The sequence below is a fragment of the Phalacrocorax aristotelis genome, chromosome 11, assembly GCF_949628215.1.
Source record: "Phalacrocorax aristotelis chromosome 11, bGulAri2.1, whole genome shotgun sequence".
Classification (NCBI taxonomy): Eukaryota; Metazoa; Chordata; class Aves; order Suliformes; family Phalacrocoracidae; genus Phalacrocorax; species Phalacrocorax aristotelis.
The window spans coordinates 12,015,014-12,039,551 of NC_134286.1; the positions used below are offsets into that span (position 1 = coordinate 12,015,014).

The 24,538-nt window shown below is 58.9% G+C and overlaps 1 protein-coding gene across 4 annotated transcripts; it reads right to left on the reverse strand.

Moving 5' to 3' along the window:
* Positions 1-107: 107 nt before the first annotated feature.
* LOC142063356 (glycine receptor subunit alpha-4-like) lies at positions 108-12,064 on the reverse strand. Of its 4 annotated transcripts, none has more exons than XM_075107014.1 (10): positions 11,757-12,064; positions 8,874-8,975; positions 8,384-8,451; positions 7,413-7,636; positions 7,199-7,281; positions 6,880-7,020; positions 6,582-6,796; positions 6,172-6,321; positions 5,163-5,267; positions 108-2,432 (listed from the first exon to the last, which is right to left on the reverse strand). In XM_075107014.1, the coding sequence occupies exons 1-10, from the start codon at positions 11,974-11,976 to the stop codon at positions 2,145-2,147; spliced, it is 1,596 nt and encodes a 531-aa protein (XP_074963115.1). In that variant the 5' UTR covers positions 11,977-12,064; the 3' UTR covers positions 108-2,144. The 4 variants fall into 4 exon arrangements, with proteins under 4 accessions (XP_074963115.1, XP_074963116.1, XP_074963117.1 ...); XM_075107015.1 differs by having other exon boundaries at positions 8,842-8,975; positions 11,757-11,927; XM_075107016.1 differs by lacking the exon at positions 5,163-5,267 and having other exon boundaries at positions 11,757-12,063.
* Between the last annotated feature and the right edge of the window lie 12,474 nt (positions 12,065-24,538).

A 24,538-nucleotide genomic window follows, 5' to 3' on the forward strand; every position in this document is an offset into this window, starting at 1 on the left:
GGGCTGCCGTGCCCTTGTCCCCCTGTCCCTCCCACACACGGGGGGGCCCACTGGCAGCTGGAGCTGGCCATGGGTTCCTTGGCAGAGACAAACCCCCACCAAGCCACTGAAAATCCCAAAAAATCTTTATTTGCGTAGGAAGAGTCATGCTGTTAAAAAACCCACAACTGCTAGAGAGTAGCTTGGCTGCCCAGTGCCTGGGCACTGGCACCTCCCCATTCGGCACTGCCTCGGGGGGCCATATGCCAGGTGACACAAGCAGACAAGGTGCACCCATCATCCTCCTCCAAATGGGGTCCCCAAAACCAAGCCTCAAAAGCCTGGCCTGAACACACAGTGGGACCCTGTGGGGTCCCCCATAGTGGGGAATGCATGTATAGCACTGGTGGTGGGATGGAGCTGGCTTGGCACATCCTTGTGGGACCTGGACATGGCCTGGGGCTGGTTCTCTGCTTGCCCCATCTGTGAAATGTGTGTGCGCGGCTGAGCGCTCTGCAAGGCTCGGGGGGCTGGGCAGGGGGCAGGGGGTGCAGGGCTTTGTTCCCGGTGAGTCATGTGGGGCAGAGAGTGATGCCTGCCCAAGGAGTGGGGCCAGGGACCATGGCGGAGGCTTATGCCTGGGTCAGGCTTCAGCAGGCAGTGCTGTCCTCCTGCCCACATCCCCCTGCCCTGTAGGGTCCTTTTTGACATGACAGGTGGGTCACCAGGGCCTTTGACATGCCATGGTGGCACCGCAGCCTCCAAGGAAAGGGTTGAATCCCATTTCCATCCTGCCCTGCCTGGAAGACCCTGGGCCTTCTCCTGCACCCAAGGGCCATGGGAGAACAGACCCCACCGGGCTGCAACCCCCCTCCCCGGGCCGGCTGTGAGCAGGGGAAAGGAGAGCATTAACACGTTTCTTTCTGTAGGACCTACATAAACACCACCTACTGCTTTTATTTCCTGCTAAGCACGGAGGATATCCAGATCTGGAGGACTGGAAGCCTTGCTGAGCTTGTCCTGTCGAGGTTTCGGATGCTCTCCTCTCTGGTGGAGGAGCAGCAGGGATGAACCTGCCCAGGAGACGCCATGCCTGAGTGCCTGGGTGGGGAGAGAGGTGGGGAACCAGGCAGTTTTCACCTCTGACTCTTTGCCAGCACTGCGGTGCTGTGGAACACAGCAGTCTGGGGACACTGTCTCTCACTCTACTCCTCCAAAGGGATCGGCCAAGCTGCCCCCACTACTTTCATTCTGAAAAATCTCCCTTGGAAGACAGGCTGTGGGCCCTACCCTGCAGATAGTGCAGCACTGGCTCCCTGGTGCCAGGTGCCTCCCATCTGTGGCTGCAATGGCCATCTGTACCCCTTCACTGTCAGTGGGATTGGGCTTGCCTCCTGCCTGCCCAAGGGCTGGCATTTCCTTGGAGGAAACAGCATCCTGCACAGTGTCCCTGCCACAGTCCTGCCTGTGGCCGTGGGCATCATGGGCAGCTCTGGGCTTTGCGGGGAAGGAAGCATCACTGACCTGCTGCTTTGCTGTGTGTTGAAGCTGGCTGGGGGCTGGAGGGGCCCTGTCCATTGATGGGCCGGGGGCTATGGGGCAATAGCCAGCACCTCACACAGTCTGGGTGCAGGTAGGGGGTGCTGCCTGCTGTTTCCTGCAACCAGGCGCCAGGGCAGGGGAAAAGAGGACTGCAACCTCTCACCTGGCTGCTCATGAGCCACAGCTCAGTGATGCAGCCTGCAGAAGCAGCAGCCTGACGTGGAAGGTGCGGAGAGGTGGAGGGTGTTTGGCTGGAAGGTGGTGTTCCCTGGCCACCAACCCAAAGTACTGAGAGCTCTCCTGTGCCATGGCAGTGCAGCAGCCCCAGGTACCTGGGCCCCCCAGCAGCACCACATCCCTGGGTACCCAGAGGTGACACCATACAGGAGGTAGGCAGGGTTTCTCTCGCCAGCTGACTGTGGGGACCTGGGGTTGCTGATCTCTCCTGCTTGGTGCCTCGGCATCCAAAGGGATACGGGGGCTGCCACATGTCCAGGCTCCAAGGCGCAGCCCGGCTGTGCTACTGTTCTGGGACAGAGGGAAACATGGTTCTGGCTGAACTCGTGGCGCCCAGGTGCACAGGGCTGGGGTCAGACCAAGAGGCAGTCATGCTTTTCTGGGCCTCAGGGCACCGAGTGGATGTCCTCCGAGCGCAGCACTTTGTAGATGACCCAGTAGAAGATATTGAAGACCAGGAAGGTAAAGGGGAAGACAGCTCGGGAGATGGTGTCAATGCGCTTGGCCTGGTCGATGTAGCGCCTGCGGAGGCTCTCCCCTTCCCGCAGCAGCATGCCGGTGGAGGGGGGGCTGTAGATGCCTGGACCTTCCCCAGCCCTGTCCTTCGGCTGCAGGCAGTGACCAAGCCCGTAGCCTCGCAAGTAGAAGCGGCTCTCGCGGACGAGCTCTTCTTCCTGGCGAAGGGACAGGCTGTCAGCTGAGGCACTCCCTGGGTGCTGATATTGCAGGGCAATCAGGTGCTTGTGGCAGCATGTCCTATACACCCCCACCACCATCAGGGGATACAGTCATGTATGCGCTCAGGGCAAGATTAGGCACTTTTTCAGAAAGCCTGAAGCATGCAGGCAAAAGCACAGGGCCAGCAGGCTGCAGGCAAAGGCAGGCAGCAGCGCGCGCGGGCTGTGGGGGTGATCACTGACTGCCTGCCTTGTCACCTGGCACCTGTTTTAAGGGTACATCCGACGGCAACTCTGACCCTGGCAGCTTGACACTGATCCCCCCCGGCCTCCTCCCAGCTCTGTGTCAGGGGCTTGGGAAGCCCAGCTCTCTGGCAGCTGGGAGGATGAGGGTGACCTGGGGGGGTGGTGGGGAGATGGGCACATGGGGGTGCAGGGCACAGGGGTGCAAAGCACGTAAGGGTGCAGGCTGCACTGGGGTGCAGGCACTGCTGTGGCAGCCATGTTTGCTGTGGAATGGAAGCATGCCTGTGCCGGTGAATACAGAGGCGGCAGGCAGCTTGCTGGGGCAGAGCTAGGCAGGGATTCAGGAGTCTGGTTACCATCAGGGCTTGCAGTGCCTCGCAGTCCCTCCAATGGCCCAGATCCCTGTTTCCCCCCACAGCTGCTTGGCAGGGGCTGCCCGGTGCAGCAGAGGAGGGAGGCTGAGAGAGCTGGACTCCTCGCTGGTCTCTCTGCCCTTGTTCATCCCATCTACCCCCATGCTGGCGGGGGGCTGCAGGGAGGGCAGCATGCCCATGGGGCTGCATGCCCATGCTCAAGCCTGCAAAAGTGCCATGAGAGCCTGCCCTCACCCTCAGATGGCAGCTCACAGCCATCATTCACGGCACAGCCCTGCTTGCAGTGTGTCCCCCCGGGTGCCGGCCAGCGGTGCCCATGCTCCTCCCCACCGCATGTCGTTAACAACTCGCGTTGTCCTGCTCTGTTATCCTGCGGGGGGTGGGGGGGTTGTGTGTGCAAAGATTTGGTGAGGCACCAGCACGTGCAAGCTTGGGCCGCACGTCTGGCTCCTTGCCAAGGCCCTGGGCCACTCATTTGGTCTCTGTGGCTCATCCCGCTGTGCCCCGCCAGTGCCATATCTGGCTGTGGTGGGTCTCTTCTCCTGGGGTGTACAGCACACCAGCCCCCACCTCATGCCATGCCAATACGCAGCCCAGCTGCCGGATCCCAAATACCATCTCTGACCAGCACTGCCCTCCAAATCACAGAGAGCAGCCTCCTTGCTGAGGTCAGCCTGCACAGGCGCTCAGCCGGCAAGGGGGCTCTCATGCAGAGAGCTTGCGCCCTGGCATCTTTATTTAAGTCAGCAATCCGCCGGCTAAGCAAGATTTCCCAGCGGGAAGAGCAGCAGAGGCTCAGATTGCAGAGATTAGTTCTCATCTGCAGCAGAGTTTTATTCCCCTGCCCCAGGCTGAGTGCTTGTGGCCACCCCGGGGACGAAGTGGGGAGGAGCCGGGGTGCCCTGTGTGGCCGGGGGGCAGCAGGTATTCCCCCAGTCTGGGGAGCCAGTGGGCCCAGCAAGAGCATTTGGGGGAGGAGGTGGCAGACTGGGAACGCTGGTCCTCCCAGCTGGGTCCATCTGGGCTGGGGCAGCCCTCGGACGCTTACTGGGCGCCGAGGCTGGGTATAGGGAGCTACCTGAGCCCAGCTTTGCAGGGTCTGTGGGAGGGATTTGCTGTCAGGCTGCAGAAACCACACTGTGCTGCATCAGGCAGCACTGGCATGGGAGCTGCGGGCAGTGGGGCTCTGCTCTGGTCTTTGACCAAGCAGCAACCCAGGGTGCTCCTGGCTGCACCCAGTGCCTTGCCAGTGGTACCCCAGGGTGGCTCTGCAGCCTCCACCTCAGGTCGTCTGCACTTTGGTCTGTTTTAAGCCATCAGATGGTTCCTGGGTTTGGCAAAGCCTCCCCCTCCCTGCCCCAGTTGGGTGGGTGTTCATCTCCAGGGGTTGGTGCTCAGGGGCTGTGAAAGGCAAGGAGCAAGGGAGCCTCCCCCAGCATCCAAGGGCTGATGATGGTGGAGAGGAGGCTTGGGGCAGCCTGGCTGGGTGGGGAGGCAAGGATGTACCAGGCCTGATCTCCTCCCTGGAACTGCAGTCATCCCCCAGCATCTCCCTGCCAGCCTGGGAGCCCTGCCCCAAGGCTCCTGCCTTATGCCTTGAGCTGCAACGTGTCTGTGTGCCCTGAGCAACTGCCCACGCTGCAGTTACTGCAGGCAGACACATGTACCTCAAACCTGCCTGTGCCAGGAAGGCTGGGCAGGCAGAGCCCTCACACTGCCAGAGGTATGGGCATGGCCTGGGGACCTGGGCAGCAGCCCAGGAGCAGCAATCAGTCTGCCCCAGCATCACTCATCCCTTGGCAAAAGGGGCCATGCCAGTCCTGCTTTACCAGAAGGGGAAACTGAGGCACAGAGAGGGTTTGTCTCCAGGGAAATCTGTCCCATTCCCATCCCTTTCTCAAATCTCTTTTCAGCCCTGGGAGAAGCAGCTCCATCCTGTGGGCACATGCTCTGTGCAAATCACTACCCTGCTTCTTCCATGGGTCCTTGCTGGCCTCTGGGGCTGGCTCCCAGGGGGCTTGTTCTGGGGAGGGGAAGGGGGGTGAGGCTGTCTGGGGGTGTGCTGTGCTGCACTACGCGGGGGGGCTGCTGGAGGGTTGTGCTTTACCCGGGAGCTGGAGTGCTGCAAGAGCGTCGCGTAGGTGTGCTCGCCGCCATGCCGGCTGCTCAGCTGCCGCAGGGACTCCAGGCTGGCTGTCCCGCTGCTCAGGCCCTTTTGGCATCCGACAGTGCGCACCAAACAGAAACAGGACAGTGGGTGACCGATGGCTCTGCCCTGGCCCCAGGGACAGCGGCTCTGGTCACTGGGATGGGTACAGCGGTGGGACGGGGGCTCCACATGGTATAGAAAAGCCCCCTAGCAGTTCCCGGGCACTGGGATCTGTCTTCAGCACATGCCAAAGGGATCTGGCTGCACATGGCACTGCAAGCCTCTGCAGTGTATACATGTGCTCGTGCTTTCCATGGCGGTCTGGCGCCGCGCGGTGTGCTTACAGCAAGAAAATTAGAGTGGGGCAGCTTCGTGCCTTCCCCAAGCATCTCACAGGCCTGATGCCTGCACTGATGGACTGACGGAGAGGAGGGCTGTCCTGCAAGTGTGGGGCCCTGCTTCTCCAGGCCCTGCTGCACTCCCGTCTGCAGCTCAGACCCTGTCCCTGGGTGTCACTAGGTCCCCTTGGCGCTTCACCACCCTGACACAGCAGCAAGTCCCTGCCACTGCTGTGGCACAGTGAGGAGCCTGGGTTTGGGGCTGCCAGGTAAGGGGAAAGGCCATTTCCCCCACCCTCGCTGTTTATTTTTCTGCTTTTTTAGAGGAAGCAGAACCCAAGGATGTGCCGGCAGGAGGAGGACAGCATCCTGTGAGTGTTTGTGCTGGCAGAGCCTGGGGCACCCATGGGTGTTGTGCACTGTGCTGCTCAGGCAGGCAGAAGGACCGTGATGCCCATGGCTCCCTGATGTGCTGGAGGGGCCAGCTGCAAGCCCTGGGCAGCAGGACACAGCCCAAAGCCGAGCCCTGCCCCGACAGCTGCTGAGAAGCTGGCCCTGCAGCCCTGGGGTGTCTCCTTGGTGGCTGAGGATGGGCAGACATTGTGACAGTGGTGTCAGGAGGGACTCACCATCCTCTGCCGCCGCTGGCGCCGGCGCAGACGCATGAATTCCTTGTGCTGGCGGGAGACAAAGTTGACGGCTGCGTACTCCAACAAGGCAGCAAAGACAAAGACCAGGCAAACGGCCATCCAGATGTCGATGGCTTTCACATAGGAGACCTGTGAGGGCAAGAGGGGGCTCAGGGATCCACTGCACTGCAACTCGCCCATCCCCACCACTGCCAGCTTCAGCCCACTGCCAAGGGGCACAGGAGCCCTCTCAGCTGGTACACACGGGCCAGAGCTCGCCCAGCCAAGCAGCGCCTTGTCCCCCCCTTAGCACATGTGGTGCCCCAGCTGGCAAGGCTACGGAGCCAGCCATTCCCAAGGTACCCCGGGCAGGTTGCAGCACGGCAGCCCCGTGCAGGGCTGGTGCTGACCTTGGGCAGGGAGGCACGGGAGCCAGCGCTCTGCGTGGTCATGGTGAGCACGGTGGTGATGCCCAAGCCCACCCGGGCCGGTGCTGCATCCATGTTGATCCAGAAGGAGACCCAGGAGAGGATGACGATGAGCAGGCTGGGGATGTACATCTGGATCAGGTAGTAACCCATCTGCCTTTCCAGGTGGAACTTCACCTCGATGCAGGTGAACTTGCCTGCAGGGAAAGACAGCCCCAGTGGGTGAGACGGACCCCCAGGCTGTAGCAGAGAGGTGGCAGTGGGTCCCTGGGGTGCTCACCTGTGTTGTAGTACTTGGTGCAATAGCCCAGGTCCTTCTCATCCCTGAGGATGAACTGTGGGAGCGTCAAGCCCTCTGCCACCTGCACGGCCTCCTGTTCCTCCAGCCACTTGAAGATGAGGTCATTCATGGTGTAGCCAACTGGAGGGGACAGAGGGAGGCATGGGATGGGGGGGACACACACCCTGTTCATCCCCACCCTGAACAATCGCTCCTTCCTGCTCACCTCCCTCAGAAGCAGGGAGATGCCAGCCTTTGGGATGGCTTGGGGTGGGATGGGATGGGGTGAAGCATGGCTTGAACCCCTGTAGGTACTCACAGCTCTCCAGCTGCATGGTGCATGTCTGGATGTCCATGGGGAAGTTCTTGAGGTCCATGGGACAGGACAGGATCAGCGTCAGCCTGGAGGAGGCAGAGGAAAGGAGGCAGTTGCTGGGGACTAGAGCAGTTGGCAGGGGAAAGCTGCCCCATGGGAGGCAAGAGGAAAGCTTTGCCTCCCCACTTGGGCACGGCACACCCAAGAAGGGTTCTACCTAATGCTGTAGAGCACATTCCCGTTCTTGAAGATGCGCAGCAGCTTGTTGTCAGTGGTGACCTCGTGGAAATTGGCCCCCTTCTCATTGGCAAAGAACAAGTCTGGCTTCCAGATGGAGTCGAGCATGGAGGGGTCGAGGTCGAGGGAGTCGTCAGGGTACTCACGGTAAGACAGGCGGGGATCATTCCACTGCTGCCGCAGGAAGACATTCACCCGGTAGTCCTGGGGCAGGGGGTACCATATCAGCCGGGAGCACCCCATGGCGCCCAGGGAGGAGGAAGAAGAGATGGAGGAGGAGATGGAAGAGGGTCTCGGTCAAGGCTCAGCCCTGCAGGTGCTGCCTGCCTGACACTAACCACGGACGGAGCAGAGGCAGCTCAGGAGCCTTCCTATGCTGTCAGCAGCTGGGGGAAATTAAAAAGCCAAAGCCACAGCAGCCGAGAGGAGGAGGAGGAGCAGTAGCTGCAGCTTGCAGCGTTCCTCACAGGGCTCTGTATCCCTGTGGGGGGTTGATGTGATGGTTGATGGTATTAAGGCTTTGCAGCAGCACAAATAGGGAATTTTTTGCCCTGGGGTTTCCTCAGAGCAGTTCATCATGTACCCGAGGAGGCTGGGGATGGTGGGGACACAGACCTTACTTGTATTGTATGGCACCTGCCAAGCCTGTAAACAGCAGGGAGCTACTTCTGGCTGCCTTGCTCCAACCCTTCAGGGTGTTTCTCCCAGCTCAGGCACAGGGAATGTGGCCCACACAGCCAAACTGTGGTCAACTGACCCCAGAAAAGCCACAGCGATTTGCTATGGCTCTGCATGTCCCCACCGCTACCAGGGGCAGCCCTGAAGGGCTCACAGGACCCCCCTGTAAGCACAGCCATGGGCTTGGGCACCGGGACATGCACACACCCTGGTAGAGTCACTGCCAGCCCTGCGGGGCTTGGAGAGGAGCCCACTGCACTGGCGAAACCTCACCATGGTGGTCTCGGTGATGGAGCCGAAGCTGTTGATGAAGATGTTGCATGTCACGTTGACAGGCGGACCTGGAAAACAGCGTGAAGCCTCCTCTCACTGCTGGCCAGGGAGACACGTGCACCGCACAGGCACATGCGGGGATGCTGCCTCCTGCACGTGCTGCGTGGATGAATGCACACGAGCATCCCCCTGCCCACTAGGGTCACCCCCGTAGTGTGCTGAGGTGAGCCCCAGGACACCCTGCAAGCACTGCAGCCATCCATGCTGCATCCATGCCAAGCAGGCACACACAGGGTGGCTGTGATCGCAGGAGCACCCGGGACTCTGGAGAGGGTGTTGGGACGGAGGGATGTGGGTCAGGATCCTGCCACCAAACCCATACCTGCCCCTTCCCTGGTTTTGGGCAGACATAAGTGTGGGCTTCTGCCAGGTTTGGGAGCCTCACTTCCTCCCCTTACCTTTGAAGTTGGGTCGAATCCGGGCGTCATACCTTGACGTTCGTCCCATAAGCTTGTCCAGGAAATCAGAGGGTGACATGGGCTGGGGCAAGCTTCGGGTAGCAGCTTTAATCTCCTCCCGCGCTGAGACCAGCCTGCAGGGCAGAGGAGGCAGGTTAGCTGGCTGCTGGCACCAGGGGTCTGCAGGCACATTTTGGCACCCTGTGGTGATTGCCAGCTGCCAAGGGAAGTAGCTGTGCCCATGCTGCCTCCACTTCAGCACTGAGTTGTGCTGACCCCAGGACCCCTTCCTCCTTCTGCTGTGGTCCTGGTGGCTTCCCCACTCGCCTGCCACAGCCTGAGTGCTGTGTGCCCACGTTTTTCACCTCCCCCTGCCAGCAAAGCCCCTGCCCGCTGTGTCCTCTGGCATGGCACGTGGGGCAGAGCACCTCCTGGCTCCAGGGCTGCAGCGGGATTGGGGCACAGCGGGCAATGGCCTTGTACATGGCAGCTGGGCTCTGTGCCAGTGCTGGAGGGGGAAGGTGGGGAGGGTGGGGAGGGTCCCTCCCAGGTTCAATTGCCAGCTGCAGCTTGAGTTGCTGAGCAAACTTCCATACCCTGCCTGGCACAGATTCTTGGCTTGGGGGGCTTGGGGTACACAACATGCCCCCTCCGAGCTATGGGGTGGCCTGGTGTGACCGAGGAGGTGCCCAGGAACACAGCTAGGGTTGTGAAACCTTGCCTGGGGCCAAGACGACATACAGGAGAGGAGCATCAAAACCCACCTCCACACTGGCTGTGGTGTGGAGCTGACACGCGCTCTCCCATGCAGCACTCCCAGCGATGATGGAGTCTTATTTAAACTGACCTTGGAGGGGATATTTTTGTGAACATATCTTAGCCTGCCAGTTTCTCTCCTTCTGTCAGTCTATAATGATCATTTCAAGGAACAATGCAGGAGACGTTCGCTCACCACATTGCCAGGCATGTGGCTGTCATGGAGAGGAATTAGCTGGAGACATCCGGACACAAAGAGAGCTTTGAGCATGCTGCTGGTGCTGCTGCATGCTGCCTCATCACTCCACTAGGTCCATGCCCAGGAGGGTCCCACTCCTGCTTGGAGCTACAACCCCGTTATCATAAGCAGAGGATGATGTTGGGAGCTGGGACTCCTGGGGTCCTTGTTCCTACCAACAAACCTTGTTTCTACCTCCTTTCAGGGGAGCAGGACTCATCACAGAGGGGCTCATGTGAATTCTTACCAGCCACAACAGGCCACCCCAAAATGATCCAGCCAGGCAGGTTTTCCCTTAACTGGAGACAGGCAGCAGAGAGTACCCAAAACTGATTCTGGCCAAAAGAAAAAGGCTGGGAGAAATTCCCCCTCCAGGAGCCGCATTAGAGAGGTGCACCTTTGGGAGGAGGGCTGTGAGAGGCTAGGGAAACAAGGAGTTAAGTGAGGCCTCTGCCTGCCACATAACCTCATACACCATCCTCCTCATCTCATCCCCCTCCTCTGCTGGAGAGGAGGATGAGATTGAGGGTTGTCCCCTGGAGCATGCAGGAGGAAGACTTCCTTGGCACCACGGCAGCTAGTTCCTTGAAGAGGGTCAGCTAACTGGCTGAGCAGCAGTGGATCTGCAGCCCCAGTGGTGCTTGGACCTTGGGGACTGCAGGGGGTGCAGAAACACCCTGGGTGTAGCCACCTTCAGCACATTACTGGCAGGGCCACGCTGGCATGCAGCCCGTGGGCACAGACCCTGGGTCCTGGCTCTTCTCAAGGTTTGGCTGCAGCTCCCCAGTTCAGGCACTTCCTGCCCCGGGGGATTCTGCCACTAACCTGGCCCAGGCACTGTGGGGCCCTGGAGCTCAGCACCTCTGTGGAATGTGGGGATGGTGGGGCTGGAAAACACTCACGTCCCCCTAAAAATGCCACCCTGAGACAAGCAGTTTCCACATGTGAAGCGATGACATTTGGACACAATATCCCCCCTCCCTACCACAACTGCTGCGGTTCCCCCTCACCCTGGTGCTGCTGCAGCCCTGCTGGCCAAGTGGTGGGAGGGAAAGTGGGGACAGGGAGTGGGCTCAGCCCACGGGCACTGCAGCCCCCCAACCCCTCCCTGCCTGGCCCACTCTGCCCTGCATCCCACCTTGTCTCAGACAGCACCCAAGGTGGCCGGAGGGGTAAAAAGGGACCCAGGGCATTTGGATTTTCCATCCAAGTGGGCCAAGAGTTGTTCCTGCACCCATGGGTCCTGGAGCATGCACTCACCTGGGCAACCCAGGGGTTGGGTCAGGGACTGTCCCGAGCCCCCTACAAACACCCTGAGCCAGGAGAGGATCTGGGCATCGCAGGGGCTTTGCAGCACTGGAGAAGCAGCTGCCTGGGCCATCACTTGGCTCAGCTCACCCCTTCTCCACTGTGGCAAGGGTCCCCAGCTGGCCTGGGGCCAGGGGGACCATCGGGGACCCAGCGCTGGGGGCAGGGGCTGCTGGGGCCAGGCAGAGCCTGGCTGCGTGCAGCTGGGGCTGGAGGGGGAATGTCTGCTGGGTCCCTGGGGTGCGGGTCAGCGGCCCAGGAAATGGGGAGCGAGGCCAGATTTCGGAAAGCTGAGGCGGCCTGCGGGGAGGTCCAGACTCGGGCTGAAAGGGTTCTGGCTGGGGGGAGCAGCCAGTGGAGAGGGGTCCGGATCGTGGTGGGGGGTGCGGGTCCCGGGGATGCCCGGGTACCTAGGAGAGACCCGTCTCCGAGAGGGGGTGATGCCCGGGTCCCGGAGGGGAAATGTGGCTCCCGGGGGATGGGGATCGGGGTGCCGGAGGAGTGGGTTCCGGGGGAGCGGCACGCAGAGCAGCGGCCCCCGCAGCCCCACGGCCCGCGAGTGGGGTCAGCCCCGCCGGCCGCGCAGCGCCGAGCACCCGCGCCGTGCGCTCACCTGAGGGGACCGCGCCGCGGCAGGAGGCAGCCGAGGAAGAGGAGGAGGAGGAAGGCGAGGGTGCCGGCCCGGAGCGCGCCCATCCCGCCGCAGCCCGCAGCCCCGCCGCCCCGGGCGCACGGGCATGACCAGGCCGGCGGCGGCGGCGCCCCCGCTCCCGCTCCCGCCGCACCGGGGCCTCTGCCGCTGCCGCCACCCCCCGCCCGCTCCCGCTCCTCATAGTCCGGGCGAGCGGGAGCCCGCCGCGGGGTGGGTGCCGGCCGGCTGCGGGCCGCGGGAGCCGGGCGGAGCCTCGCTCGCCACGGTGGGGAGGAGGCGGGCACGGCGGCGGGGGGCTCCCAGCCGCCGCGCCCGCCTCCTCCCCGCCGCCTCGGGGACCTCTGCCGCCCCGTCGGGGCTGTCCTGGAGCCCACGTCCCCCGTGGAGGCCCCTCGGCGCGAGGCGGTAGCGCCCTGTCCCGGTGCTGGGGAGGGAGGCAGCTCCTTGCGGGGTTTGCGAGGGTCCAGGGGCGCACCGGGCTCGGGGGATGCGCCGGGGCTGATGGCTGTGCTGGGATCAAAGGATTCGCAGGGCTTAGGGTGCTCCGGGGACAAGGGACGTACTGGGATCGAGGGACGTGCTCGGGCTGAGGGATGCCCTGGAGGTACTGCCCGTCTGAGAGGGAAGGAGCGGCTGGGAACGGCCCGGCGCCTTCCTCCCTCTGCCTGGCCTGGCGGTGCCTGCCCAAGCGCCGCAGCTCAGGGCTGGCCCGCAGGCAGGCTGGGGCACAGACCCCGGGGGGCTCAGCCCTCCTGCTGGGACCCCTGTGCTTGCCTTTCGCAGGGGCTCAGGGGATGGGCAATCCTTTCCCTCGGCAGGGGCAAGTAAGCTCCTTGGAGAAGGCAAGGTAAACAGTCATGTCTGTGTGATGCGGGGAGCTGTAGTTAGTTAAGAATGTAGCGTTCTGGAGAGGGAAACCGAGGCAGAGGGAGGGGAGCTGCTTGTTAACCAGGGCTGCATAGGCAGGGGTGGGACTCGGGCTGCTCAGCTGCCTCTGCCCGGTCCCCTGGGGCCACCCAGCCAAGCCACAGAGTCGCCTTTGGTCCTAGGCAATCTGTGATTAATTTGCAAGGAAGCAAATAGTATTAAAAAAAGAGAAAAGCACAGAATAAATTATTCCCAGGGGATATGTCGTTCAGGTTTCCATTCACCCTACTGTGGCTGGCTCATCTCATTTATTTGTATTAATCATAGTTTGGTAATGGCTGGGAGCTGCTGTACAAAGCCATTGCTGCAGGGGTCTGCAGAGGAGGATCTCAGCAGAGCAGAAGAGTGAGGTACTCTCTGTGTGCTCTCTCCCCAGGGCAAGTGAGGGGCTCGCATCTGCACCGGCTTCTCCTCAGCAGAAAGCCAGCACAGGACTTTGAGAGCTCCCCACTTAATTTGCTAGAGGGAGGCAGCATGGGTGAGGCTGTGTGAAACTGAGCCTGGGGCACCTTGTCCAGGACAGGGGAGAGGACAGGGGGCTATAGGCACTGGGCACTTAGCTGCGAGGCAGCATGCAAGAGTCCTCATCCTCACCCATCAGCTCCCCCAGCACCAGGAGCTGGGAGAAGTCTCCTCCAATTACTGTTGCCATTAATGTTTATGGGACCATGGTGCTGGGAGGTGCAAGGCAAAATCTGGAGTCCTGGGGCACAGAGCAAATGCACACTGCGCGACAGCTCCTCTTCCAGACACTGTCCGAGCTAAGCGGAGCTGACACTGTTGGGAGGAGGGGAGCCAGCCACATTGTCTCTGCCCTCTGGGGAGACCGAGGCATCCGCGCAGTGTGCTTGCATCTGCCAAGGGGCCTGGGGATGGTTGGAGTGGCTCTGCAGCCAGTTCTGCAGGCAGCCATGAGTACAGGCTCTCAAGATAACCAGCTACAAGCCTTGGCCACACGTGCCACGGTCAGCAGGGCACTGGGGCCAAGCTAACAAGGCTCTTGGAGAGGCCAGCAAAGCCAATGCGGCAACACGGCTCCCTGACGGGCAGGATGCAGGGGAGAGTGCAGCCGTAGCCCTTCTGCTGCCTTGCAGCTCTGCAGGCAGCCAGCTCTGCGAGGAGCAAAGCGGTGCCGAAAATAAGCTCTGAGAAAATGAAGGCAGCGAGCATCCCAATGGGAAGGCAAAGGCAGCACTTAGTTGTTGCCAGCTGGGTCGGGGGATGGAGCAGGAGCTGCAAAAGCAGAGCCCATCCATGCCCCAGGGACCCCAGGCACTGCACTGCATCGAAGCCAGGGGAATTTTGGGAATGATGAGAACAGGCTTCTTCTCCATGTTCCTCAAATCAGAGTGTGAGGTGTTTTTTCTGTAAACAGCAAAGATGCCAGCCAGCAGGCAGCTGCCAGCGCTGGGCTCCTGGAGGCAGCCATCCACTGCTGGGCTGCCCTGGGCTCTCCCTGGGCTCTCCCCAGGAGCAGCAAGGCCCGGGGTAAGGACCACATTATGACCAGGGGTATGGGCAGTGGCTGTCCGCCTGGTGCAGTCCCCAGGGCTGGCTTTGGCATGTATCTTTCTGGGGATCCCCCTGACCCTGCCCCAACGACATCCCCAACATGGTGCCAGGCTCTGCTAATAGGAGAGATGCAGGCCACAGAGGCTGGGCTTGCTAAGACAGGCAGGAAAGTGTGATTTTTTTTTTCCATTATACTGTACTATCTCTGAGGCCATGTCAGATTGTTCCCTGGGGCCAGACTTTTACCCGCTGCAAATCTGCCTGGATCCAGAGCCTGGAGGAAGGCTGTGCCAGTTCACACCACCTGGATCCTGACCCCTCTCTGCTGCTCAGCCCTTGCATTGCCACATCTGTATATTTAATCCCACCTGAAAAAGTGCATTTGCAGACAACACGATTCCCAGTGATTCAGTCCCTTGAAAACAGGTTTGGGATTTTTCCAGATAAAAGGTTGAGAGGTGCTTGAGCTCAATTTTGAAATGAATAGTTGCCTGTAAGATCAATTTTGTGCTGTTTGTGTTTGGGGGGGGAGTGGTAAGGAGGGCAGCAGGCAAAGGAGTGCACTTTGCTTTTTGCGTAGAGCCACAAAGTCCCTGTGGGCTCTCCTGCCAGTGCCCCGCTGCGGGTGCCCGGAGCCAGGATGCTGCTGCCCACACTGCTCCTTGTCTGTCCTTCAGAGTCAGCTCAGAGCTTCACCTTTGCCCCAGAGCCAGGAGAACCTGCAGCACCAGGAGGGACAGAAGCTTCAGGTAGGCACAGGTTTGTGGTGGGCTTTAAGCAATCTGCTCCAGCTCCCCTCCAGCAGGCTCCGAGGGTGAGGGTGTTCCGGAGGGGTTTGATAGCAGCTTAGAGGCAGCTCCTGTTTTGGAGCACATTGTGTGCTCTGCATGTCAGTGCCCCAGCCCCAGCAGGGGGCCGGCACACAGGCTAGCCTCCCACCAAAGACAGGATAATGACTCTGATTAATGAGGGGCAGAGGCAGATGCTCTAGGAGACTCAGCTTATTTTAATTAGAGAGCACCACATAGCAGGCACCTCCATCCTGCCTCCTCATTCCCTCCTGCCTTCCTTCCCCTCTCTCAAAGGTCCCAGCCAACCCAGCCGGCTCTGGACATCCTTGTCTGTCTTTTGTCCTAGGACTGGAATTTTTTTTCAGAAACCGAAGTGTGACACTGAGCGCAGGCAGCCGGCATGCAAGCACTGCTGTGCGCTTCTGCTCTGTATTGATTGCTTAAATGCTTAATAAACACTGGGGAGCAAAGTGCTCCTTGTGAAAGATTCAAGGCCTCTGTGCCTTCAGTTTAGGGCTGTGCCAGTTCCCCTTTCCATTTTTTAATTCTCCAACCAGTGAAAGCAAGGGAAAGCAGACACAGTGTCATCACTGTTTCTAAGGAAAACAGCAAAACAAATAAGAAAACCCCACGTGCCTGCATTTGGAGAGAGGACAACCTTTCCACCCTGGCGTGGACATGGTGGCAGGCTCCCCCGAAGCAAACGTCCTGAGGCGTCTTATCAGGTGTGAAATTAATGCCAGGGAAAACACATTCTCAAAGGTGGCTGTGCATTGCCGCCAGCCTGTGGCTCTTCCTGGCTGCCCAGCATGTGCCTAGCTTGGATGCTTCTTTCTCATTTAATGGCAAATTCATCTGCTTTCCCAGAGTTGTGCTTGTCCCTGTCTTTCCCCAGAGAAGCTGTATAATGGGCTGCAGGTGCCTTCCTTTCCCAGCAGGAGCAATCATCATCTCGGGGCAATAAATGCATGGCTAAGGGATAAGTAACTGCAGTGGTGGTTTGGTGGGGAGACTGTGGCCCCACTGCCACCAGAGCACAGGCAGAGAGCCTGAACCCCCACCGCATCTCAGCAGGGCAAGCAGGTGTTGGGTTCAGGTGTAGCCGCCAGCAGGACAGGGCCGGACACCCCTTCCAGTGGCGCAGGAAGGACATGGGGTGCTGGGGGGATTTGGGGCTGCTCCTAGGGAAAGGTGGCATGGGAAGAGGTGACAGGACGGTGGTGGTGCTGGGGAGCCCAGTGGGTGCTTGGTGCTTATGCAGCTGTGCCAGCAGGACCCAGTGCCTCGCCAAGCGGGCAGTGTGGCATGGAGGAGATTGCAAGGTGAACCAAGACATTGGTCCTGACTCCAGCTAATGTTGCTCTATGATTTTATGGCGCTTTTCCAGGCTAAAAATACCCCTGCTGCTGGTGTGGCGTGGGGCGGGCATTGTGTGCAGCAGCTGTGGAGGGATGCTCCGTGCTTCGGAACCAGCCAAGGGCAGCCAGCCCATGGGGCTGGGGTGGCCCTGCAGAGACCATGGAGCTGGCCCTCCTGCTCCCCGAGCAGCCAGGCACAGAGGTCACCTCATCTCTTTTCCTGCTCCGAGGTCACCTGGCACCTTTCTCCAGGGCTGTGCCAGATGCAGCCACTCAGCTAGCAGTCCCCAAAATACTGTGTGAGGGGACCTCTCTGAGCTGTGTTTCAGCCCAGCACTGGGTCCTTTGTTGAGCCCAGAGGGCGACACCAGCTCATCTGGGTGCTCCTCAGGAGCTGTGGTCAGGACACACCAGCTCCTCTGAGTGCTCCTCAGGGTGCATCTGGTCCATTTGGGACCAGCCTAGGGGTGGGATGCTGCAGCAAGGTTTATTTCCCCAACAACGGGCAGCGAGGCCTGAGGAGCTCAGTCCATCGCTGTGGCTGTGGGGAAGCTACATGTGCTAAGAAAGCGTGCCCCCCCAGTCACTCTGTATTGCTGGGGGGAGCAGCATCAGGCCAAGGGACCTCACCTGTCCCTGTGTATCTGAGCTGCTGGGGAGCTGAGTTTGGGACACATGACAGGGTGGCCAGAAGGGACAAGGCTGGCAAGTCTCTCCCAGGCTTGGAGGCAGTTCCAGCATGGCAGGATCCAGCTGGGCTGGATCCCCCATCCACCTTCACCACCCTCCTCGCCATGGGGGCAGCTCAGCCCTGCACCAGTCTGCTGTCGCAAGCAGATTGCTCAGAGCCAGGCAATGAGAAAAGCAGGATCTGGCCCTGAGCCCATGCCTGCATCCGTGACAGGACTTTTCAGGGTGATCCATAGGGATTCGGTCCCCTGTGCCACTGTGCAGACTTGGCGTATGTCATGCCATACTGGGGACCGCTGTGACGGAGGCCATGTGGGCAAAGCATGGCTGCCGTTGGGGCCAGATGCTGTGCTGGATAGGAGCCAGCTGGGTGAACAAGGGAGGGCTGGGGCATGTTGCAGCATCTGTGCTGTCACACAAGGCTGCACAGCTCAGCACAGCCTTGGGAAGCCCTTCTATGCTCTGTCAAGTTGGTTGTCACTTGCACAAAGGCTGCCCGAGCCCTGCCCAGCGTCCTGGAGTCCTCTGGCATCCTCTGTGCAGGTTGGGGAGTGTTTCGGATGTTGCTGTCCTGAAAGCTACCAAAGAAAAGAGAGTCCAACAGTTAGTCTTCAAACACAACCCCTCATCTAAAAGGCACTTATCCATGTGTCTAACAGATTTCTGATATTTTATGGCAGGTTCTCATGGAAATATTTCGTGTGCGCCCCTCTCCTGCATTCATGTACGAGTAGGGGACTCCCACCCTGTCCTGAAGACATAGAATCACGGAATCATAGAATGGTTTGGGTTGGAAGGGACCTTTAGAAGCCATCTAGTCCAACGCCCCTGCAGTGAGCAGGGACATCTTCAACTAGATCAGGTTGTTCAGAGCCCCATCCAACCTGACCTTGAATGTCTCTAGGGATGGGGCCTCCACAACCTCTCTCACCAACCTGTTCCAGCACTTCACCACCCTCGTTGTAAAATATTTCTTCCTTATATCCAGTCTAAATCTTCCCTCCTTTAGTTTAAAACCATCACCCCTTGTCCTGTCACAACAGGACTTGCTAAAGAGGTTGCCCCCATCCTTCCTATGGTCCCCATTTAAGTACTGAAAGGCCACAATCAGGTCTCCCCGCAGCCTTCCCTTCTCCAGGCTGAACAACCCCAACTCTCTCAGCCTGTCCTCGCCGCAGAGCTGCTCCAGCCCTCGGGTCATTTTTGTGGCCTCCTCTGGACCCACTCCAAAAGCTCCATGTCCCTCCTGTGCTGAGGGCTCCAGAGCTGGACGCAGCACCCCAGGTGGGGTCTCACCAGAACAAAGTAGAGGGCCAACAGAGTAGAGTGCATGGCCTAGGTGGTCCTAACTTGCCTTTTCCCATATGTGGGCTATGGACCTTGTGCCTCCTGGCACAGATGGTGCTCTGCTCTGGGTAATCTATGTGGATCATATTTGCCAATAGAGCAAGTGCAGAGGGAACTGCAGTCAGAGGGAGGCTGGATCAACAGTACCAGCTGATCCTGTGACTTTGGCAAGCCGGGCACGCTGAATGAGGAGATTTATTTTAGAGAAGTGTCAAGCAAGACTCTTGGGGCCAGCAACAAAGCCTGTCACAGATGCCAAAACCCTCAATGGACACCTAACTCCCCCAGGGTGAGCTGGTTCTTTCCCATCTTTGTGTCCCTTCTCTTTTCCCATGGATCACCCCTTTGCTGCCTGCCTTGTCCCTAAATCACCCCATGGTGCGGGCTGGTTCCCTCCTAATGCTGGAGGTGCAGGAGGGGAATTACAGGGAGGAAACCTGGACTGGAGCAGAGCTCTCTTTTGACTGGGGATGCTCCCATCTCTGCTCCCAGAAATGGCCCTGCTTGGTGAGGATGGCGATTGGATGGGGTTGCAATCTGCCAATGGGCTGCAGGGAGCAATGCTAGGGGAGACAGCACTGGCCTGACCCCCACTCTGGTTACCTCCAGCATTTCCAATTACTCTTGGGCAAATCTACTGGATTTTGGCACTGCAAGACTCCCCAGCCCCTAGCATCCGCCTCCCCTAACCCCACTGCCCACAGCTCTTCACCCTGCCTGAGCCTGGGAAGGAGAGGACCTGCTGTGCAAAATCGATGCCTCAGCCAATACCAAGATAAGGAGTGTTGTATCAGCAAAGGCAGGTGGGGAGTGTGGGACAGGATCAGCGTGGTCCCCCAGTCTCCTCCCCTCTTTGGGGCATCCGCCTCTGTGCATCCTTGTCCACAGTTGCCATGGCAATGTGCATCCTGCGGCAGGAGTGCTTGCGGGATTTGATGAGCTCTGTGGCTCTCCTGCCCTTGGCCCCAGCGGTCTCCAAGCACTAAAACAGAAGGAGATCACCACGAGCAAAATCTGCGGTAGCGTTACATGGCACTAACCGCAGGCCGCCCATCTTGGCCTAATTGGATGGGATTTTCTTTTTTCCACTAGAGACACCCAGGGGGGACAAGTATGGAAACCGAAGCATTACACTTCTGCAGCAGCAGGCAGCAAGCAGGGGGGAGAAGGAATAAGAAACCAGACCCCCAGCCCTGTGCCCCCCTGCCGCTTCCCTGCCAGCATGGCCACCGTGGTGGAGACGAAGGATTTGTTTAATTAAATGGCAAATCCTCCCGCTGCTGCACAGACGCAAACAGCAGCGGCTCAGGCAGCAGCTGCTTTCTGGGGGAATCTTGGCTGTGGGAGTCAGGGTGCGTGGCTGCCATGATAGCACCTGCATCCCACAGAGCTGGTTGGTGTCATGGTGCCACCAAAGCTGTGTCTGGCAGGGGAGAGCATGCTGAGTGCCACCCTGGTGGTGGTGGTCATGTGGCTGCAGAGAATGGTGCTGTAAGGACCCTAGTGTGACCCCAGGCTCGCTCCCTCACTCTGTCCTTTGCCTCCCACGCTGTTTGGGCTCTGGGGTGGCTGTCCTGGGATCCCTGCTGCAAGTGCCATCCTGGCAAGGCATCTCATGCATCCTCATGTCTCATCACCTTGCTATCCCCAGGGAGCAAGGCTGATTCTCCCTGTGCAGCTGCTGGCACAGAGGGTCTGCAGAGCAGTGTCACCTAAGTAAATGTAACAACTGGAGCAGCAAATGAGTACCCTGTCCCCAGACCCACCCCGGGAGAGGAGTCTGCATGGTATTCATGGGTTATTTCTGCCTGGCTCAGCTGCAGGGGGGGTGCAGGAGGGTTGTGCAGCTGCTACTCTCCAGCTGACTCGCCAAGAGCTGCCTGCGTCTGTGACTCTGGGGAGGCAGTGGGTGCCAGGTAGGAAATGTCTGTATCTCTCACATCCACCTCTTGGTCCTGCCATTGGGTTTGTTCTCCAGAAAATGCTGCAGCGTGCTCTCTGCGGCTTGGGCATGAGGTGCTGTGACAGTAATGCCACCCCAGAGGCTCTTACTGCTGTCCTTTTGCTGCCTGGCCCAGCCATCACCTCACCAGCACCCACTTGCTGGTCCCTCGCGAGATCCCTACCACAGATGGCACCCACTGGCTGTGGGAAGGGTCCTGCCAGCCCTGGGACAGGGCTTGGAGTAGCTGGGTCAGACTCTGTCCCCTGATCCTTGGAAGGGGCATCATCCTTAGCACGCATGGGTAAGCTGTGGCTGGGGCTGGCATGGGGCAGGCAGGAGAATAAGCATCTTCCTGGGCTCTGGAAGGAAATACAGGTAAAACCTCCCTCTCTGGGTAGAAATCCAAGATAAAACACTGCAGACACACCCCCTGCTGTGCAAGGACTCTCCTGGCTAACCCAGGAACTCCCTCAGCATCACTCTCCCTCCTCTTGGCTCAGAGAAAGCATGGGACAAATGAGCACCTCCTTGGCTGTTTGGAGGCACGCAAATTCACCTGAGCCTTTCAAAATGGGTCCCATGGGCAGCAAGATGGGGTTCCCCCAGAGCTGAGCCTGGCCCCTCGCTGCCTGCACCCTCCCTTTACAGAGCCTGTTCTGGCTTCGCAGGGGCGAATAGAAACAGAGTGGTCCTGGGCTGTATTTACTCTTCTCAGACACCACTGGCTCGAAGAAGCCAGAAAGACATTTGTCTTTCCCTTCCAGGATTTTCTGAAAGGTAAATGAGAACAGTTCAAGAATATGACCCCATGAACAGCAGAGTGAGAGAGTAATGAACAGCCTGGAGACCATCAACGTGAGGTGTCTGTTTACCCTCCTTTAGGAAGAAAATCAAGGAGAAAGGCAATGGACGTGAAAGGCAAATCTGCTGGAAAATCAGCCAGGGTCAAAAAAAATCACCTTCTCCCAAACCTGTAATTAACCAGGGGGACTCACTGCATGGGTTGAGGAGCTTCAGGAGAAATTTTTTTTGAAATTACGAACTATTACAACAAAACAGTTTGGACCAGCATATTATCCCTAATTTCTGCAGTAAATAACAGGGATATTCAGTGGGTAAAAGAAGCAGCAAGACCTCTAGCATCTGGGCTGCCTCTCACATCAGCTGGGCTCCAGGTTGTGCTGCCAGCAGCTGCCTGCACCCCTGATTCCCTCCCAGCCACAGGCAGCTGTGCCTGCACACCTGCACTGTGTGGCCCCACTACCCTGGCCTTCACAGCCCTTGAAAGACAGTAGGGAGGCAGTGGGGTTCCTGCACACATCACCTCTGCGATGCCCAACACCCTGCCCTAAGAAGAGCTGGGGGGGGCTAATAGGCCCATGCCCCACAGGTTCATGGCCCTTCCCACACCAGCAAGCCCAGCCATCGTGCGTGGGCTGGACAAGAAGACCTTCCAAACCTTGAAACTTGGTATTTTAAAAAAATAAGGCTCCTGCAGGGGAAAACATCAGCCAGATACACTAAAAAGGAGGCATGGGCATCTGCTCATCCTCTCTAAAGCGCAACTAGGCAAGGAGGTAAACTCAGTTCAGGTGTAACCTCAGCAGTCCAGCAACTGATGCAGGCAAGAGGCAGGCACTGGTTCCAGGAAGGAGGGCTCTGCCCTCAGTGTTATCCAGCAGGGCTGCCTGCAGTCTTGCTTGCTGGGGAGGTCCCAAGAGCCTTGGAGCATCCCTGGGGGGCTCAGGGTGCAGGGGTCCAGCTGTTGCCAACCCCCATGCCCAGGGCTGGTACCCATTGCCCAGCCCTTGGCTATGCCTGGTGAGGGTTTTAGCCTGCTCCTCTCCTGCACATCCCCTGCCCTTCCTCTGTCATCCCGTGACACTGGCCTGTCCATCTGTCCTTCAGCGTACCTCTCTTGTCCTCTGACAGCTTCTGACAGCTTCTTTCTTTTTTTTTAATTTAATTTTTATTAGCACATTTTGCAGCCTTGCAGCAACCCAGGAATACAAATAGGACAGCAAGTGCAGCCAGGCCTGGGCAGTGGTGCGTGGGGCTGACTCTGGCAGGTGTCCTTGGCACTGCTGGGAGGAGGCAGCTGGACAGATGCTGCCAGTGCCTCTCTGACCTTCCCGCGGTCACCATCTCCTCTACACTTGGATGGGGCTGCCTGGGACAGCGGGAAATTTTGCACAGCAGGAAAATCCCTGGGCATCCCTGGCTGCTGCAGGTAGCTGCCTGGCTTGCCCTGGCCACAGAGCTGCCCTGGGGCACTCGGCAGCAGGACACATCTCAGGGTCCCCAGCCAGGGTGATTTTATCCCACTTATGGGTGAACCGAGGCAGTGAGGCAGCTGAAGGACAGTTAAAATCAGCAGCAGATAATGAGAAATTCAGACTGGCCAGGGAAGTGGCTGCCTAAAAATAGCAGCAAGGTTCTAGCTGTGACAAGATACGCTGGGATTTCTCCTGCTGCCCCATGTAAAATGGATAAGGGTACTGCATGCACCCCTCTGGCTCCTCTTGGGTGTACTGGGGCTGTGCCTGCATTTTGGGGTTGCAGGGTGGAGGGGCTTTCTGTTTTGCAGGGTCATCACCCACGGAATTGTGTGATTTTGGCCACCACGTGTCTTTGAAAACCCAGCCTTGTGCCTGGGACAGTGCAGAAACTGAGCCCGCAGGGACGTAAGGAAAGAAAACAACTGGGGGGAAAAATAAGTCCTGAAACTGAAGGGCTGTGGCATCCGGGAGTGAGCAGGAAACCTTCTTCTCCCAGTTGGCCCCCACTGCGACTGGCCTCCCCGCTGCCTCCCGCTTGCCCCAGGGAGGGCTGCCTATGTGCCCAGTGTGTGCCAGGGGGCTGGGGCAAGCAGGAGGCTGTCCCGTGCCATCAGCATGATGGAAGCGAGTGTGATGGGCTGTCTGCAGTGATTACAGTGCTGTATGGCTGCATGTGGGGATGGGGATGGGGATGGCGACACGGAGGATGCTTTGTTTCTGTGCCCCATATGCTATTGCTTGCTTTCCCATCTTGCTTCTTTGACCTAATGTGGTGGTGCAGTGCAGATTGGCAGTGCCCATGTGGCTCTCCCTCTGCCATTGCTGTCACCTGCTTGTCCCCCCAGACCCAGGCTTGCCTTCCCCATGGCCCAGGGAAAGCCTGAGTCTGAACTGCAGCTGTGAAGCACCGAGGACAGAAGAGAAAAACCCACAAATATCCCAGAGAGGCCTTACTATGCACGGGGCTGTATTTAGAGACGTGTGTGTTTTCCGCCAAATAATTTTGGTGCAGCCCGCTCCAGTGCCTTAGTGCAGACTGCAAGTGGCTGGGGAAGGAAAGCCTTCTCCATGTCTAGCCCCTGGCATGCCCCGCAAGGGGCAGCATGGCAGTCCTGGGCTCTATTAATGACTGCAGGTAGCTAAGCCCTTAACTGCCCCGTGGGGAGTGGTTTTGAACATAACTGGCCACTGACCAAGGGTCAGAACAAATTGCAAGGTGATCCGGTTTGATTTATAAGCATGTTTATTTTTACCAGCCTGGCATGGCCCTCTCCTGGCCAACAAACAGGGATGCATCTCCCCTTCTCTGAGAAATAGAAGAATTTTCTCTGGCAGGGACAAGCCAACAAGCAAACTTTCATGCAGGCTGGCAGGGTCCCTGCAGCCGCATGCTGCCCTTGGGGCTTCTTCCAGGAAGGGGCTGAGATGCAGGATTGCTCCAAGCATGCAGAAGTGTGCAGTTACACACTGAAGATTTGCAGAAGAGGCTCTCACAACATCTCCGACTGAAATGCAAAGGGGAGACGAACGGAAGAAGGCCTTTTCAGCATCCCCATAGCCACATGTACCTCTGGGTCTCTGCCCCCTGGCCAATGTGGGCAGACGGTGCAGTGTTTGAGGTGCATTGTTGGCTGCCCACCCAGCTGCTCAGTGCAGGGTGCCTCATGTGATGGCAGAGGAAAGGAAACCCCAACCATTTCCCTGAAAGCTTTATTCTCCCTCAAGCCTTAGAAATCCAGGGAGGGGATTTCCCCCTTTTCCCGATCCCCCTGTGTTGCAGCTCCAATCTGGAGCACCCTTGGGAGCACTGCCAGGTAATGGTCTGGTCCCTACTGCCAGCGGGTGATGCTAGCAGCAGTGCTGAGGGTTTCCATCCCAGGAGGGAAATGCTTGC

Coding starts and splice junctions, on each gene's coding strand:
- LOC142063356 (XM_075107014.1), bottom strand. CDS start 11,976: ATGAGGAGCGGGAGCGGGCGGGGGGTGGCGGCAGCGGCAGAGGCCCCG. Junction 8,976..11,756: donor CCGCGGCGCGGTCCCCTCAG/GTGAGCGCACGG, acceptor TCTGCCCTGCAG/GCTGGTCTCAGCGCGGGAGG. Junction 7,637..8,383: donor CCATCACCGAGACCACCATG/GTGAGGTTTCGC, acceptor CCCCTGCCCCAG/GACTACCGGGTGAATGTCTT.